The sequence below is a fragment of the Theobroma umbraticum genome, unplaced genomic scaffold, assembly GCF_002168275.2.
Source record: "Theobroma umbraticum cultivar Fairchild unplaced genomic scaffold, ASM216827v3 scaffold_95.0, whole genome shotgun sequence".
Taxonomy (NCBI): Eukaryota; Viridiplantae; Streptophyta; class Magnoliopsida; order Malvales; family Malvaceae; genus Theobroma; species Theobroma umbraticum.
The window spans coordinates 10,368,858-10,384,394 of record NW_018397257.1 but is presented as its reverse complement, the minus strand read 5'-3'; the positions used below and the strand labels follow the sequence as shown (position 1 = coordinate 10,384,394).

Sequence of the window (15,537 nt, the reverse complement as noted above, 5' to 3'; positions counted from 1 at the left end):
CCTAGGTGTTTTGGTGTCCCTCGTGGAGTAGAAATCAGGCTGTACAGAAAAAGATGGTTGAATTCTAGTTGCTGTGCTCTAGGGGTATCTGAGATTGGAGCTGGAAACCTGTTTGATGACAGCTCGTTGAAGGGGGCTGAAAATGGATCCTTGTTGGGTGCACTTGATGAGTCAGCTTCAGCACCATTTGGAACAGTGGATGCTGAAATTACCCCTGAAACCATTGATTTCTTCGTTAGTGATGCTGAGGGCGATCCTGACTGCCCTTCTAAGGGATTCGCTTCCATTGAGCAGGCATTAAATACATTACACCAAGGAAAGGTTAGGACTCACTGTCACTCTATTTAATCCTTTTGCACCTTTGTGTGATCATTTTAGTTGGATCAGCATTAAAATTCTTCAATGTGAATTGAATGGATTACTTTGATCCAATATTTATTTAACTGTTTTATGTACAACATGACTAGTGTTGACAAACACTGCATTATTTTCTTAGTTTGTGATTGTTGTAGATGATGAAAATGAGGATGTCGAAGGAAACCTCATCATGGCAGCTTCTCATGCAACTCCAGAGCAGATCGGCTTTATGGTTAAGCATGGTTCAGGCATTGTTTCTGTAGGAATGAAAGAGGAGGATCTTGAAAGGCTGAAGCTTCCTCTCATGTCACCAGAAAGTGAAGATGAAGATTCTTCTGCCCCAACTTTCACAGTCACAGTGGTATGTTTTGCAAGCCTTAAGATTGTTAAATTGTAAGCACTGAATTAACTTGTTGCATACTAAGAATTCTAAAATGCCATTTGAAGCTTGTCCTAATATTTTAATTCAAGCTGTTCCGGTAACTTCATATGTTTTGTTAGGATGCAAAAACCAGTACATCAACAGGAGTGTCGGCTTCAGACAGGGCAAAGACTGTTCTTGCTCTGTCTTCTCCAGAGTCAAAGCCTGATGACTTCAGAAGGCCAGGTCATATATTTCCCCTCAAGTACAGGAATGGTGGGATTTTAAGGAGAGCTGGTCATACTGAGGCTTCTGTGGACCTGATCATGCTCACTGGTTTGCGGCCGGTTTCTGTTCTTTCAACAGTTGTTGATCCAGAGGATGGTTCTATAGCATCTCTGCCCTTTCTACAAAAGTTGGCTTTGGAGCATAGCATACCACTTGTCTCAATAACTGATCTGATCAGGTAAGCAATGAGAATGGAACTTGGTTTTAACAACGTCGGTGTTACACTTGCAGTTTCAAGTTTCAACTACATAGGCTCTCTCCATGGGTTTAATTCCGAATTGAGTGACATTGTTTATTGACCCTTGATGCACAGACATTGCCAGAAATGTCTCTAATCACTCATGGAAAGCTATGAGTGAATCATCTATAAAGAAATATTCCTGTAATATATGAGTATATGACTTCTACAGCATTCTATCCTACAGAATCGCCCATTCCTGTTTGTACTTGTTAGTTCAAATACAATTTTATCAAGTAAACAAATAAACATATGTAGCATAAAGTTGACCAAAAACTGTTTAGATATTCAATGCCAATATATTTGCCAGTTGAAATTCTTTCTGCTTGTCAATTCATTATTGAACCTTTGCTTTGCTTTTCTCCATATATTTAAATTAAGGTTTTATCCATGGAAATATTATGCCTGTCGTCTTCCCATTGTCTTCTCAAGTTGCACTAAATGTGGCCTGTTATTACGAAGGTACCGGAGAAAGAGGGAAAAGTTGGTTGAAAGAACTGCCATTTCACGTCTGCCTACGAAGTGGGGTCTATTTCAGGCTTACTGCTATCGATCAAAGTTAGACGGAACAGAACATATAGCAGTTGTTAAGGTAAAACTGCTCCTTGTAAAACAAGGTTCAGTTGTTTTCTATTAACTTCACACTGTCCAAAGACGTCTGCCAAGCTGATTTCTCTTTTCAAACCTCAAATAGGGAGACATAGGGAATGGACAAGATGTTCTTGTAAGAGTTCATTCAGAATGTTTAACAGGCGATATTTTTGGATCAGCAAGATGTGATTGTGGCAACCAGTTGGATTTGGCAATGCAGATAATCGAGCAAGCTGGTAGAGGAGTTGTGGTTTACCTTCGAGGTCACGAAGGGAGAGGGATTGGCCTTGGTCACAAACTCCGGGCCTATAATTTGCAAGATCAGGGCCATGACACAGTTCAAGCCAACATTGAACTTGGTTTAGCTGTGGATGCTCGTGAATATGGTATTGGTGCCCAGGTCAGTCATTCATCCCCCTTCCCCCTCAATCATCAATAGAAGAACTCAGTTTCAAACGATGGGGATAGACAAGTTGCCATGTATTTAGCAGAAAAAATCAGACACACACCATTTTCCCCCATGCATATCCTTCAACTTCTTAGACCCTGGTTGATTTAGCCTCCATATTGACTAATATATAGCAATCATGCTTCATCATAAGGTGTAAATGATGGTTTCAGAGTGCTTTATTTAGAACCATTTTCAGAATCTACCTACTAAAAATTACTGTCCATAGGTTTCCTTGTCAAAGTAGTTTTCTGCATCATTCCATTCTGATAATGTTCCTCTTTGTAACCTAACAACTAGACTTCAACAATGTTTAACTTCTTCAACTTATGATGACAGCAGATTCTGAGAGACGTAGGCATTCAGACCATGCGCCTGATGACTAACAACCCAGCCAAGTTCACTGGTCTCAAGGGTTATGGCTTGGCTGTTATTGGAAGAGTGCCGGTCTTGACACCCATTACAGAGGAAAACAAGAGGTACTTGGAAACAAAGCGTACCAAGATGGGTCATATTTATGGTTCTGATCTGCAAGGACCATTGGCTGAATTCACCAAACCAACTGTAAATAAGAAAGAATCGTCTGAGATGGAGTATAAGCCAGAATGATACACTTGTTTCAACTTGGCTCTGCTCCAGAAGCAGAAAGAATTCACTTGGAACACATGATATAGAAAGAAAAATTTTCAAACCCAACACATAAGGAGTTATTGTTTTTGTTCTACATAAAATTTTACCAACCTGGCAATTGATAATAATTGAACTGATATAAGTAAACCTTTCTTTCGGATTTTTTTCTTAATTTTCAGAATTCTTATTCTTAATAAAAAATCACAATATTCAAATAATAATTAGTATTTTACATGCAGGCAACATATGACCACAATCACATGACAGTTAAATGTATCTACAATTGATATGATAGGAATTAACATGATTACATTCTCAAATCATATCATATATTACGTGAATAGAAAATATTAATTGATATTGAATCTGATGGTTGTTAATTTTTTTGAATTATATGAATTTAAATTAAAAAAATAAAATTTTATTTAAGTGTAATAAAAATAATAAAAAATTAAAAACATAAATAGATATAATTTATTTATTTTAAATTATTAAAACCTTCAAAATAACATTCATTTTTTTAAAATAAAATAATTAAATGGCCGGGTATCCTAATCTGGCCCTTACAAAATGGACAAAGGCCTATTACTTTTAGTGTTTTTAATTGGATAAGCAGGCCCGTATCGAGAGGCCATTGGACACTAGAAGTAATTTTGAAAACCCTATCTATATAAACCCTAGTTTCCTCTTCCCCTCTCCCAGCAAACCCTAGAACGGCTCCTCCGCTTTTCCCCATCGACAGGTTTCTAGTCGTCTCTCTCTCTTTATCTTTCTCATTTCGGTTTTTAAAAGGATTTGAAGCTTCATTTTCGGTAATTTTTTTTTCTGGTTAGGGTTTAGAAGTGTTTGAGGCAGCAACCAATGGCTCCAAAAGGTATTTGGATTGAGCTTTTACTGATTTCCAACTTCATAGTTTGCTTCCATGTCTTTTGGTTTTCTTTATAATACTAGTTCTAGCTGTGATTTGTTTATCTAATCTCTGTTTGGTTGTTGATAGATGCAATGAGTTGAAATGAGCTTAAATTTGTATTTTTATTTTCTGCTGGTTGGAGATTGTTGGCATTCTATTGCTTTTGTAAACTTAGTGCTACTGTTAAGTCTAGTTCTGATCTTTTTCTAATGTCTTTGTCTGGTTTTTGGATTAGTTCTTATAGGGAGATAATTAATTAAATGGCATAGCTTTTCATTGCATAACTTATGTTCTTTTTATTTGCCCTTTCATTGAGTAGCTATGGAACTTTGAATGCTGGATTGGGAAATTTTTCTCATATCTGATTTAACTGTTTTCATTGGAAGTTATATGAACTTGCTGATGACACTCAAGCCAAGCCAATCAAATGTGGAGTTTACGTTGTTAGCTTTGTTGTTCCGATATTTATAGGATTGTATCTTTGGGCTATTGTGGTCTGTTGATTGTATTCTTAGTTTGGTTTTACTCTGTGCTGTGAATCCGGTTGTATGAGTAACTGCTGCCACATTTGAATATTTGATTAGAGGGGTTTATTTGAATTTATTTAAGTGATTTCTGTGGGATATGGTTTTTGCAATGGCATTGGAGTTGCATAGTTTAATGTTCGGCCAGAATATAAATTATTCTAATAATGGCATTTGTAGCTTTTCTTTTCATTTATTAAATTGACTGTTGTATGTTATGCAGTTGAGAAGAAGGCAGATCCAAAGGCGCAGGCCTTGAAGGCTGCAAAAGCAGTGAAATCTGGAGCAACTTTTAAGAAGAAGGCCAAGAAGATCCGAACAAAGGTTACATTCCACAGGCCAAAGACCTTGAAGAAGGATAGGAACCCTAAGTATCCACGCATTAGTGCTCCACCAAGGAACAAGCTTGACCATTATCAGATTCTCAAGTTTCCGCTCACAACTGAGTCAGCGATGAAGAAGATTGAAGACAACAACACTTTGGTTTTCATTGTTGATATTCGTGCAGACAAGAAGAAGATAAAGGATGCTGTCAAGAAGATGTATGATATTCAGGCCAAGAAAGTGAACACCTTGATCAGGTAATCTTTATTTGTGCTTGTTGCCTATTATATTGTCCACTAGCTTTTAGTTTATAGCTCAGGGTGTTGTATTGTTTGATATGATCATTTCTTCAGGAGTTTGTAGACCAGTAGGTTATTTGTTGATAACTGGCAAAATATTTGACATACATTTGGACAACTCCTTTGTTATTAAAAGGCTACATGAGGAGGACTTTAAAAGAATAAGACATTAGTTAGGCATATTATTGTATTTCTAATTATTTGTTCCTTGTGTAGATATGATATTCTCTGTCCTGTTTGTTTTAGAACAATGTGTTGAATATTCTAAAGCAGTATATATGGTTACTTTGTGTTCTTGAATGTTTTGTCTCCTTCTTTTGATGTTTTCTTGATTATGCATTCAACTCATTTCTATATATTCCTCTTTTCTACCCTTCTTTTATGCTTATGGTATTATGCAGACTTAATGTATGTGTTTCTGATGATGCAGGCCTGATGGTACAAAGAAGGCATACGTTAGGTTGACACCTGATTACGATGCCTTGGACGTAGCAAACAAAATTGGAATTATCTAAGATAGTTGGTGGCTACCTTGTTTTGAGCATCTATTTTTTGTTTTGTTGCAAAGAGTAAAGACAGTTCGTTTGAGACTTCGAGCAGGGAGATTTAAGTTTAGCTGTTAAAGTTGTAATCTTGTGTTTACTGCCAGTTAATCTTCCGTGGTTTAACTTAAAACAAAAGGTGATTTTTGATTTACTCGTTTTTGAAATTTTATTGAAAATGGTTTAGTGCATGAAAGTTAGCTATTTGCATCTGACATGATCTCCATGAGAGCTGGGGACAGATTACACTTATGTTGAAATTTATTCCCCTAGCAGTAATTTGCTCAGAAACCACTGCAATAGTCAAGATCCCGGTGATGGTGCGTCAATCAGTCTTTCATGTGTATTCTGGTTTGATTGGCAAGCTTCAAAATAACAAAGGCGAGTGGTCGTGGTGATGGTTTTATGGATGCAGCGACACTAACTTATAAAAAAGGTTTTTAGACAAAAACCTCTTAACATGTTTGCATATTTGAGGTGTGTTGCATGAATTTGAGTTTGACCATCTGCATTAGTTGGTCATTTCTGGAGGTGGGTCTTAAGGTTTATACGTGCAAGATATATAACCTTTTGCCTCTTCATGCGGTCTCAATGTTTGCATGAATCTTTTGTCGCCACTTTCTCGCTGATTGAGGACTGCTTTCAACTCAAGTATCAGTGATGGTGAAGGGCGATGCATCTAATCTTCTTAATGGGAAAATAAACTATATCGACAAGAACTTTGGAAGTGGCCGCTCCGAGAAAAGATCCTTTTACGTTGGAAAAATTATTCGGAGATCATGAAAAAGGTGCGTTTAAGTGTTGGGTATCTGCACCAGTGGTCTAGTGGTAGAATAGTACCCTGCCACGGTACAGACCCGGGTTCGATTCCCGGCTGGTGCAGTCGTTTTTGAATCATTTCATGACTACTGTGAACCATTCCATCCCATCTCATTAACCAAGAGCGTTCAATTAGCTAGAAGGTCCATAAATTTGGTTATTTGATGTTTTGTTCTTGGATTGCAGAATCTGCAGCCTTTTTGTGGACTAAATACAAAAAATTCAAGATGGGGCAACAGCCCCACATTTTTTGTTTGTATCGCTACAAAATTAGCTTTCGCCAGAATTGGTGTCCGTTTATCCTACAGGAACTAAATTGTCTTGGTTTTGAGATTTTTTTGCTGTCAACTTATCCCTTATAAGTTGATTCATTGCACTCTGGCAGCTTAATTTAGCCCTGGGAAGCAGAGTTCTTCGTACAATTCCAATGTTCTTTACCAGCCAAGTTATCTGACGACCCCTTCCCATGTGTGTTCTATGCTCAAAATTGTTATCGACCGCCTGTTGCTGCATACGTAAGTGCTGAATTTCGTAGGACCTCAGAGCGTAGCATTTGGTAATGTGCTGCCCTGTCCTGCGAGAAATCTTCTCTGCTTAAGGTCTCTACTATCGTGAACATAGATACAGAGCATTCTGGCCTTATTTGTAGCTCAGAAACACTTGATCTGCAAAGCGGGCAGCTTGAGTGTGACAGAAACCAAGTGTCAATGCAAGAAATGTGGAACGCATGTGTGCAATTTGGTAGATGTCTTAGCAAATCTCCTTCTTCAAACTCACCCAAGCAAACTGCACAATCAGTGTTGCTCGGCTGTGGTTCTTCTTTGTTTTCCTTCTTGTATTGGGAGATGGGAAGAGAGTGTATAACAGTGGATTCCAGTGCATTGCTCTGGTTCTGTGAAGGAGGAGGATCAAAGTTGCTGTCATCTAGAAATCGCCTTTGACCCTGGTTTCTAGAATATGTTGCAGCAGTGCAAGCACAGCAGAGTCGTTTTAGTACCCTGAAATACCTAAACACCAGGAGGGTAGTGCAAATGATAGCAACTGGGGCAATTACCCAAGGACTGCACCGCCCAGGTCGTGCAGGTGAAGATGGAGCATGAGGCGTTGAAGGCATGCTATAATCAAAGATATAGTTGGATGAAATGTGAAAATGCAAAGTATGCGAAAAGGGGCTTGAATTAGGCTAACTTGGTGGATTTGTGGTGGCTAATCCCTGAAACCTGCTTGAGAAAGCCTCTAGGAATATCAGTCCCAGTGGAATGCTGAAATGGGGAATCGTTTAAAACTAGAAAGGAGCAAGTAAAGACATCTAGGCACTGGTGATAATATTGAGATGCCTCATTCCATCGGCCGCCAAATAGTGCAGCAGCTAGTTAGACACTGACATTTAAGATTGGAGACAAAATCAAGGATAACTTCTTCCATTGGCTGCCAAATATCAGCTTATTCTTCCATTCTGTAACACATGCAACTTTCAACACTTTTCTTATCTAACAAGAAAACACCCAAGTTCTGATTTCTTTCAAGTAATACAAGTTGCCAGGTTTCAATAATGAAAAAATGACAAAAGAATTGAGAAACAGAAAAACCCACTATGATTGACATGTTCTTGTAGACTTACCTTATAATTTATGGTAGACTATATTATGTCTTCCCTTGGTACCACATATTTCAACGCTGCAGGGGTCTTAAAAACCAAAACTTTGCTTGGCAAGGAAGTTTGCTTGGAAATTGGCTTTCATTTTCTCAGTAGAGCCATACAGACAAAAACTCATCAATGGGCATTTTACTCATCTGAGTTTGACTGCCAATTGCAATGGATTATAGTCCAGTACCAAACCAATCAGGATGGGCCCTTTCAAATTTTGACAAGCAACAGCCAATATCAAATGTTGCAGAGTTACAAACATTTTTCATTTTTTGGTTGCTCTTCTGAGGACATCAGAAGCTCCAAGTCTCGAGGCAAAATAAAGAAATATAGTCATATTATGAAGTTATGTCGTTATCTGAGATTTCTTGGACCATTACCACTTAATGTATACTTCTGAGTCTAAATAGGCCCTAGATGAGCAAGGTGGAAAGTTGCCCTTATTTGCTGCAATTCAAGTCCGAAAGTGGTGGTGGTAAAACAGTGAAGGCGTCTACATCACTCATGCCTAACAATCAGAAAATCTTCGGCCACCATCCGGAGACAAGGTGCTGCACCAAATCACCTACCATTCCAACCTCTTTCCATTTTCATTGACGATTAGTTTCTTCTGCACTGAGACCAGTCTCCCAATTTTCCATCACCTTATTCTCCATATCTGTTTTGGCTTCATCCTGGGGCCTAGTTCATCCATTTTTGTCGAGTTAAGTAGTTAAGCTGGCTTAACCACTAACTGGTTTATTTTCAAATGGATTAGCATTGTTCTTTGTATCCCTGCTAGAATCAATCAGGGTCACAAAGTTAAGAAAACCCGGAGCCTGGGCTTGAAAATTGTTTAGACCAGCAATATGAACAAATTATCATATAAAATTTCAACAAAGAGGATAGTGAACATTTTTTTTTTTAGTTTCATGATTCAAATATAACAACCAGCTTTTTCGTTGTATCTGGGATGATTGATTCGAAATGCTTGCTACTGGTACTCCAAAGAATTTACAGAATTAACTTTTAACATGAACATCTGCAGTCTTTGGAGCTCTCGTGAATGAATCTGCACCTTTTATACAGGCAAAACTTTCACTATTTTAGCCTATTTTTTCGCCATTTTACCAATCATAATAGATTTTAGTTTAGTCTAGCATCAAATTAATGGCTTAGCTATCTCTGGAAGGAGAAGATTTTTCAGGTATATGTAGGGTGGTACTATGCAGTTGATTTCTTTCATAATTCTGATGCAACAGAGGGAAAAAATGAAGTAGAAATGTGAAATCAGGATATACAAGAATAAACCAGAAGTTAAAAAGTGTTGAAGCAGCTATGCTATATCATTTAATTCAAACCCCAAAAAAGCGTATCCAATTTACACCATAAAACCCCTCAAATTTAATCTTTACAAAAATGAAGCAAAGCTTGTTTTGGTTTTTTCTTGGAACTCATTGAGACCTTTGGCGCTTTCCTGCTACGATTTGAGTGCTAACACCAGCACCAGCACTCAACAGTCCTGAAGTAGAAGCAGAACCTGCAAAATTCAAAATAGCTGCTGAACACATTTGACGTGAGCCACGAGACATCTCAGGATATGATGATGAGTTCAATCGTTTTTGAACGATAGTCCTATTCTGATTGGCCCCTGGTTTTTGGTTAGCTCTTTCAGAATCACAACCTTTGATGGAAACAGGGGGGATTTTGAAAGTCTGCATAGGAGGAGGGTTTCTCCATCGAGGAAGGGGCCCGGCAACCAGAAGTGTTTGAAGAAGAGGGCCTGCTTCCGTAACAGCTTGCAAGAGCTTTCCTTTCTGAGGCAAAGTTTTGCCCTTTGCAAGATTATCAATCACAGATGTAGCAGTATCAATCTTGGTCACCCCTGAGGAGACTAACCCAGTTGGCATAGAACCATTATTATACTCTTGAACAAAGGGCTGATTCACAAGCCCCAGGCTACCCGAATCCGCCATGTTAATGCTTGAGAACTCTGGTGAAGTGACCGCATCGAAGAAGGAATCTACTTGGGAAGAGCCATGTGAGTGGTGATTATATGTGTCTGATAAACTGTTAGATTCAGTTATGCTTGAGTTTGCTTTTGCTGCAACCATAAGGGGACTTTCAGATTGGGGATGATGGAGGATGGGTTGCAGTTCAGTTGGACTGGAAGGCATTAACTTGTTTAGTAGTTTCTGCAGCTGATCTCTTGCCTCATCTCTTTCTTGGTACGCAAGCTTTAGAAGATTGAGCAAATGCTTTACCTCCTCCCTGTATTTCCAAATCTGCTCACTTGCTTCCATTTTGACAGACTCGAGCTCAATTGTAGTGTATTGAAGCCTCAATTTCAGTTCATCAAAATTCTGTTAATTCAGAAAAGAAGGGTTAGTGTCAGACGTCGTCAAGTATGATGACAAAGCACAATACAAAATCAAAGAACATCTCACTCACTTAAAAGCATGCATCAGAAAATAAAGACAAAAACATAAAAAGATGGAACCAAAACTGAATCATTATGGTTTCAGCAAATTGCATTTACCAAACCCATAACTTCAGTGGGGACATGTAGACCAAAATTAGTCTTTGGAAAAAGCATAGATATTTAACAAGATATCAACATAAAGCAAATAAACCAAGTGGATCAACAACCAGTTCAAAGTTAGGAGAAACAGTGTAATCACTGCTTAGCCCATGTGAATCCTAAGTGCTTTCAGTCAAACCATGATTTATTTTGAAATCATGTTTCATTAAACCCTTGTGAAACCCCCAAAAAAAAAAATCCATGAAAAGACATTGGACCCCATTTCCTAATGCCACGAAATACCACTAGTTTCCACCAAAACCGACGAGTAGTAACTCAACATTTCTACCAATGCATGTTTTGCTCATATCAGGACAGAACGAATGCACATGTTTACCTAAAAACTGCACTACATACCAAATGCTGCAAGAAATCCATTTTGACGCCCCCACAAAGAAAATGAAGAAAGAAAATGGTGTCGCATATACCATAACAGGGATATTTAAAGGAAAATTTGATTGTGGTAATGTTTTTGCTATAAACAAGAAAAGATGTCAGAATTGAGACAACTCAAAGTTATTCATTTCAAGACGGAAAGGTTACTCTTTTCAAAAAGAGTTTGGATAGCAAGAAAACGGAGAAGAGAACAGAAACAGAGAGGCACCAACCTAACATGAAAAACCATTAACTCTGAGATTGAACAACTCAAATATGAATGACAGAAACCAAAAAAATGATAGCTTTAACGGAAAACAAAAAGAGATAAAGTGAACAAGACAGAATGAAATGGACTTGATGTCTCAAAATTAAACAAGACCCACACAAGGTGAACAAGAAAGAAAGACCACTGAGATAAAAGCAGAAAATGAAGAAACAGAAAAATGACCCACCTCTTGAAAATTCCACAAGGAACCCAACTCTTCCATTTTCTGGGGTCCTAGAAGGGAAAAATAATGAATGCAAAGAAAAAAAAGAGCAAAAACCAAAAATGCTGAGAGAGGGAGTTATCACAAGGTCTCTAGTCAGTCATTTATAGAGCAATCAAAGGCCAATAAAGACAAGAGAAAGAGATGGCTCTCCTCTCTCTCTCTCTCTCTCTCTCACAATGTTACAGAGGAACAAGTCCACATCAAAGGAAATGAAAAAAAATTAAGGAAAGCTCTAAACTTTCCAATAAGAAAAAAAAAAATAAAAGACCTTGGAGAGATTCTCTTTTTTTTTTTATCTCCATTAAGCTCTTCCCACTCTTTCAGGACTCTTGTCTCTTTCTTAAAACAAAATTCCCTCCCTCCCTTTCTTTCTCCATAGTTTACAATTATTTTTTCATTTTTATCCTTTTTTATCTAGCTATCTCTCAAGGGTCAATGACTAAACCAGTAAGATTTTTCCTTCTGTATGGCATTTTATATATGGGAATAAACGGCTGTTCAATTTTTTTTTCTCCTCCTTTCCCCTTTTTTAAATCTTTCCTTTTTCTAGTTCACGCGGTTTTGTTGTTTGTTCATGAGAAACCAAAGCATTGGTGGCAATGGTTTTCCCTCTTTTCATTGGCTAATCACGGAACTAATAGCTGATCAACACCGTTCATTACTTTCTCTAAACTGTGGTAATTGGTAGTCATAGCTTTCATTGGTAGAATGAAATCTTGTGTTTTAATGCTTTTAAATGCTTAAGATATACCCTTTGCCAACAATCTTTTGCTCAAGGGAGGGAAAATTTTCAAATGAACTAATTTCTTGATATGATCTTTTAAGTATTTCCATGCATAAACCTTCATGCTCCTTTTGTCATACACGACAACTAGGATTGAACAATTACAACTCACACGAGTTTATGTGGCAATCTTTGATAAAGATGAGTTGAATCTGTACTGAGTGTGTATGCATCTCATACTGTGAACATGGGGTTTTAAAGATTGTTTTATGCTTAAACATGAAAATGGTTTTTGGATTGTTCTTCACCATGGACATGATCAGGGTTTTCCCAGAATTTTTTATATTATCTGCCTTAGGGTCTGTCCTAGATTGCATTTGTGAACTGCCCAAGAAAACTGAAAAACTCAACCATATAATGCCTTGACTTATTCTGCTTGCTTATTCTAATATTAATCCCCTAAACTTTTTTTCTCTTAAAAAGCTCCTTATAGCTGTCTAGCCATGGCAGATTTCTCTCTCCCCCCCACCCCTATTTCCACATGATTTCTGTATAGTCTTTTGTCAGCATCCTGAATAAGCATAAAACTAGTGACAAGTAATCCATCAAAGTTTTCAGATGGTGTCTGTGTTTGGATTCCTTATGTTTTGAGAATCAAATTTATTTGTTTCTTCTTCAACATTTTGTCAGAAAGGCATACCAAAAATAATTGGGATAGGCTTCAAAATTCTAGCTATAATCATGGAGAAATTATTACCTTGTGTATTTGACTCCTTAACATTACCCTTAATTTCAGAACAAAATAACTTCAAAATTCCGATTATTAAGTTTCTTGCCTTTTCAGATCATCACTAGCAGTAAGCAATGCTTAGCTTGTTCTGTTCTTTACCCTCTTCTTTTTTAAAAATGAAAATTAGACATGTAAAAATTCAACGAATTCATTCTTTACTTATTTGAACTTTTATACACATGAGAATTCATTGAACTCACGATGAAATAATTAGTTAAAATTATTACTCTAGAATATTTTTAATATTAAGAGTAATTTTTATTCATGCAAAAATTAATTGAATTCACTATGAAATAAATAATTAAAATTATTACTAGAATATTCCTAATACTAAGAGTAATTTTTATACCGTGTAAAATTTGATTGAATTCACGATGAAATAATTAGATAAAATTAATATTAAAATATTTTTAATACTGAGGGTAATTTTTATGATGTAAAAATTCATTGAACTCCTGATGAAATAATTAGGTAAAATTAAGCTTATAATATAAATGTATTTAATATCGAGAGTAATTTTTATTGATGTAAAAATTCATTGAACTTGGGAGGAAATAATTAGGTAAACTTATGATTAAATAATTTCTAGTAACCAATCACTGTTCGTGTTCCATTGCCACACGGCACAAATCCTTATGCCGCAACAAAAGTTCATGCAAAACAAAAAATCCTTTTTCTAAAATTTTTTTTTCTTTTTGTTAATACATTCTTCATATATTTTAAGGTACAAATCCAACCTGATGAAACCTCGTTCTGACATAGCCGATGAACATGGATGAGGAATTATGTTAGACGAAAACCAGAATTGCTTTCTTTTAATCCCCGACAAGCGGTTTCGGCACTCTTTCACATGTCATCTCCAATTTTCTATTACCAAAACATAATAAAATAACTCCTTGTGGAACAAAAACCTCCATACCCCCACATCATTGCCCTCAATAATGATGCCACATTCTCTACTAATCATGGCAATGTTCCTTAATCCAACTGTTAATCTCTTAGCAGTACACTTGAACTGTGTACAACTGGGTAATGCTAATATTAATGGAAAAGCTAGCTTTTCATTAATAAATTATTTATTTATTGTTTTGGTTTTTGGCTTTGGAAGTAGACAAAAGCTGCAGACTTATAAAATATATTTGGTTTAAGACAAAGATGCAAATATTTTTTATGTGCGCTTAATACAATGAATGTAGTGACTTGTGAGAGTGTATGAGAGATTGCGTTTAATTCATTGTTTAATCTTTTGCTTTATCGGTTGGGCACTGGCATGAGTTATGAGTTGACCCTAATTATCCTCTGGATTGGGTCAGTAAAACTAATAACTTAAATTAACTTGAACAAATAAGAAAACCTCAGCTCTCAAAGACTTCAACTCCCTCTTATCAAATATTTCCTTCTAGTTGAATCCACGAATTTAACAGTCAAAAAAGAGTATTCTACTCAAAAAGAGACTTTGGGAGCTAGAATCAACCTTTTTTCAAATTAGTTATTAGGAAAAACTAAAGGGTTGAATTTGGGATTAGGGAGTAGGGTGTAAAAGTATGATAAAAGAAAAGTATATGGTTGAAATTCTATCTTCTGTCCATTCGCAAGATTATCAAACAATTGAATTGTTTTGTTAGGTTTTATTCCAATTTGTGTGTTTTTCAAAACTCTATAACGGACGAGGTGATTGGATTGGACAGAGAACGTAATGATCTTTTCTACTTGGAACCACACTCTTACCACCCTTTTGCAACACCAGTTTCACATTCTTGGAAGCTTGATTCGGAGCATTGGTGTCTTGGTCATTCCTATTTATGTTACGAGGATAAATTTGAGACTAAATTATTCTATTTTGTATTGATTAGAAAACAAAGTATACATGCAAGAGTGTTTTGATTAAATATGTATAGAAAATATATTACAATAACATGTAAATATATATATATATATATTTAGATGTAATAAATAGAAAATATTGCTTTAGTAATTATATCAATTGATTAATTAAGGAAAAATTAAGAGGATTGAAGTAGAGATATGTTCGAGTAATTTTTATAAGTTTTTCATAATGCCCAATTCCTAATAGGTAAAAAATTAGTATTTAATTCCTTTCTTTAATCAAAAGTAACAAGGCAATTGACCTTGATTCAAATTATTTAATTCTAAACCAAGTGCTTAAATTTGCATACAATTGCTTACACGTTTTAGGTTCCAAAATAATTACGTTTTATTCAATCTTTGACTATTTCAATCTTGTTATCTTTAATTAAATAATTTATCAGTCACTATATATAAACAATAAAGAATAACAAAACTTAACAAACAAAATCTTTCAAGTTTCAACATTAAAATAAAGAAAAGAAAATTACAATTCAATCCTTTTTTTTTTTTTTCAACTGCTTGACGTATCTTCTAGGCGCATATACCCACTAGCTTAATTAGCATCTAATTAGCTATACTTAATATAAGAAAAGGAAAAAGCCATAAGATAAGGAAAATTGCAATGCATTAAAAACTTAACCTATTGGGAGGGGAGTAACAGTGGCCTACGGCTACTAAATAAATAAGGTTATCCGAGTAATTGCAATAAGGTTAAGATGAAGAACGGTCCAATAAAGTGGAGACCA

The 15,537-nt window shown here is 36.2% G+C and overlaps 4 protein-coding genes and 1 non-coding gene across 8 annotated transcripts in view; 3 read left to right on the top strand and 2 right to left on the bottom strand.

Moving 5' to 3' along the window:
* RIBA3 (monofunctional riboflavin biosynthesis protein RIBA 3) overlaps window positions 1-3,014 on the top strand; it is a 3,824-nt gene extending 810 nt beyond the window's left edge. The window contains exons 2-7 of the mRNA XM_021423767.1: window positions 6-321; window positions 497-718; window positions 859-1,184; window positions 1,707-1,836; window positions 1,939-2,235; window positions 2,626-3,014. Of these exons, the coding sequence (XP_021279442.1) occupies window positions 6-321; window positions 497-718; window positions 859-1,184; window positions 1,707-1,836; window positions 1,939-2,235; window positions 2,626-2,892 (1,558 nt within the window). The 3' untranslated portion in view covers window positions 2,893-3,014. The remainder of the gene's footprint in view (window positions 1-5; window positions 322-496; window positions 719-858; window positions 1,185-1,706; window positions 1,837-1,938; window positions 2,236-2,625) is intronic.
* Window positions 3,015-3,537: 523 nt separating this feature from the next.
* On the top strand, window positions 3,538-5,666 carry LOC110412962 (large ribosomal subunit protein uL23). Its single transcript, XM_021423630.1, has 4 exons — window positions 3,538-3,655; window positions 3,747-3,787; window positions 4,571-4,928; window positions 5,401-5,666. Exons 2-4 carry the CDS (start codon window positions 3,775-3,777, stop codon window positions 5,483-5,485), a joined length of 456 nt encoding a protein of 151 aa, XP_021279305.1. The 5' UTR covers window positions 3,538-3,655; window positions 3,747-3,774; the 3' UTR covers window positions 5,486-5,666.
* Window positions 5,667-5,796: 130 nt separating this feature from the next.
* Window positions 5,797-7,760, bottom strand: LOC110412961 (RING-H2 finger protein ATL8-like). The gene has a single exon (XM_021423629.2). The coding sequence runs from the start codon at window positions 7,443-7,445 to the stop codon at window positions 6,822-6,824; it is 624 nt and encodes a 207-aa protein (XP_021279304.1). The 5' UTR covers window positions 7,446-7,760; the 3' UTR covers window positions 5,797-6,821.
* TRNAG-GCC (transfer RNA glycine (anticodon GCC)) lies at window positions 6,324-6,394 on the top strand. The gene has a single exon. It is a non-coding gene; the product is annotated as a tRNA-Gly (tRNA).
* Window positions 7,761-9,275: 1,515 nt separating the features above from the next.
* LOC110412603 (uncharacterized) lies at window positions 9,276-11,494 on the bottom strand. 4 transcript variants are annotated; one of them, XM_021423184.2, is made up of 2 exons: window positions 11,370-11,494; window positions 9,276-10,321 (listed from the first exon to the last, which is right to left on the bottom strand). In XM_021423184.2, the coding sequence occupies exons 1-2, from the start codon at window positions 11,403-11,405 to the stop codon at window positions 9,413-9,415; spliced, it is 945 nt and encodes a 314-aa protein (XP_021278859.1). In that variant the 5' UTR covers window positions 11,406-11,494; the 3' UTR covers window positions 9,276-9,412. The 4 variants fall into 4 exon arrangements, with proteins under 4 accessions (XP_021278859.1, XP_021278861.1, XP_021278858.1 ...); XM_021423186.2 differs by lacking the exon at window positions 11,370-11,494 and adding an exon at window positions 10,877-11,316; XM_021423183.2 differs by lacking the exon at window positions 11,370-11,494 and adding an exon at window positions 10,498-10,845.
* Between the last annotated feature and the right edge of the window lie 4,043 nt (window positions 11,495-15,537).

Excerpts from the sequence above, each read along its gene's own strand:
- LOC110412962 (XM_021423630.1), top strand. Across the intron at positions 4,929-5,400 it reads AAAGTGAACACCTTGATCAG|GCCTGATGGTACAAAGAAGG; the intron begins GTAATCTTTATT and ends CTGATGATGCAG.
- LOC110412961 (XM_021423629.2), bottom strand. The coding sequence starts at position 7,445 with ATGCCTTCAACGCCTCATGCTCCATCTTCACCTGCACGACCTGGGCGG.
- LOC110412603 (XM_021423183.2), bottom strand. The coding sequence starts at position 10,554 with ATGCTTTTTCCAAAGACTAATTTTGGTCTACATGTCCCCACTGAAGTT. Across the intron at positions 10,322-10,497 it reads CCACTGAAGTTATGGGTTTG|AATTTTGATGAACTGAAATT; the intron begins GTAAATGCAATT and ends CTGAATTAACAG.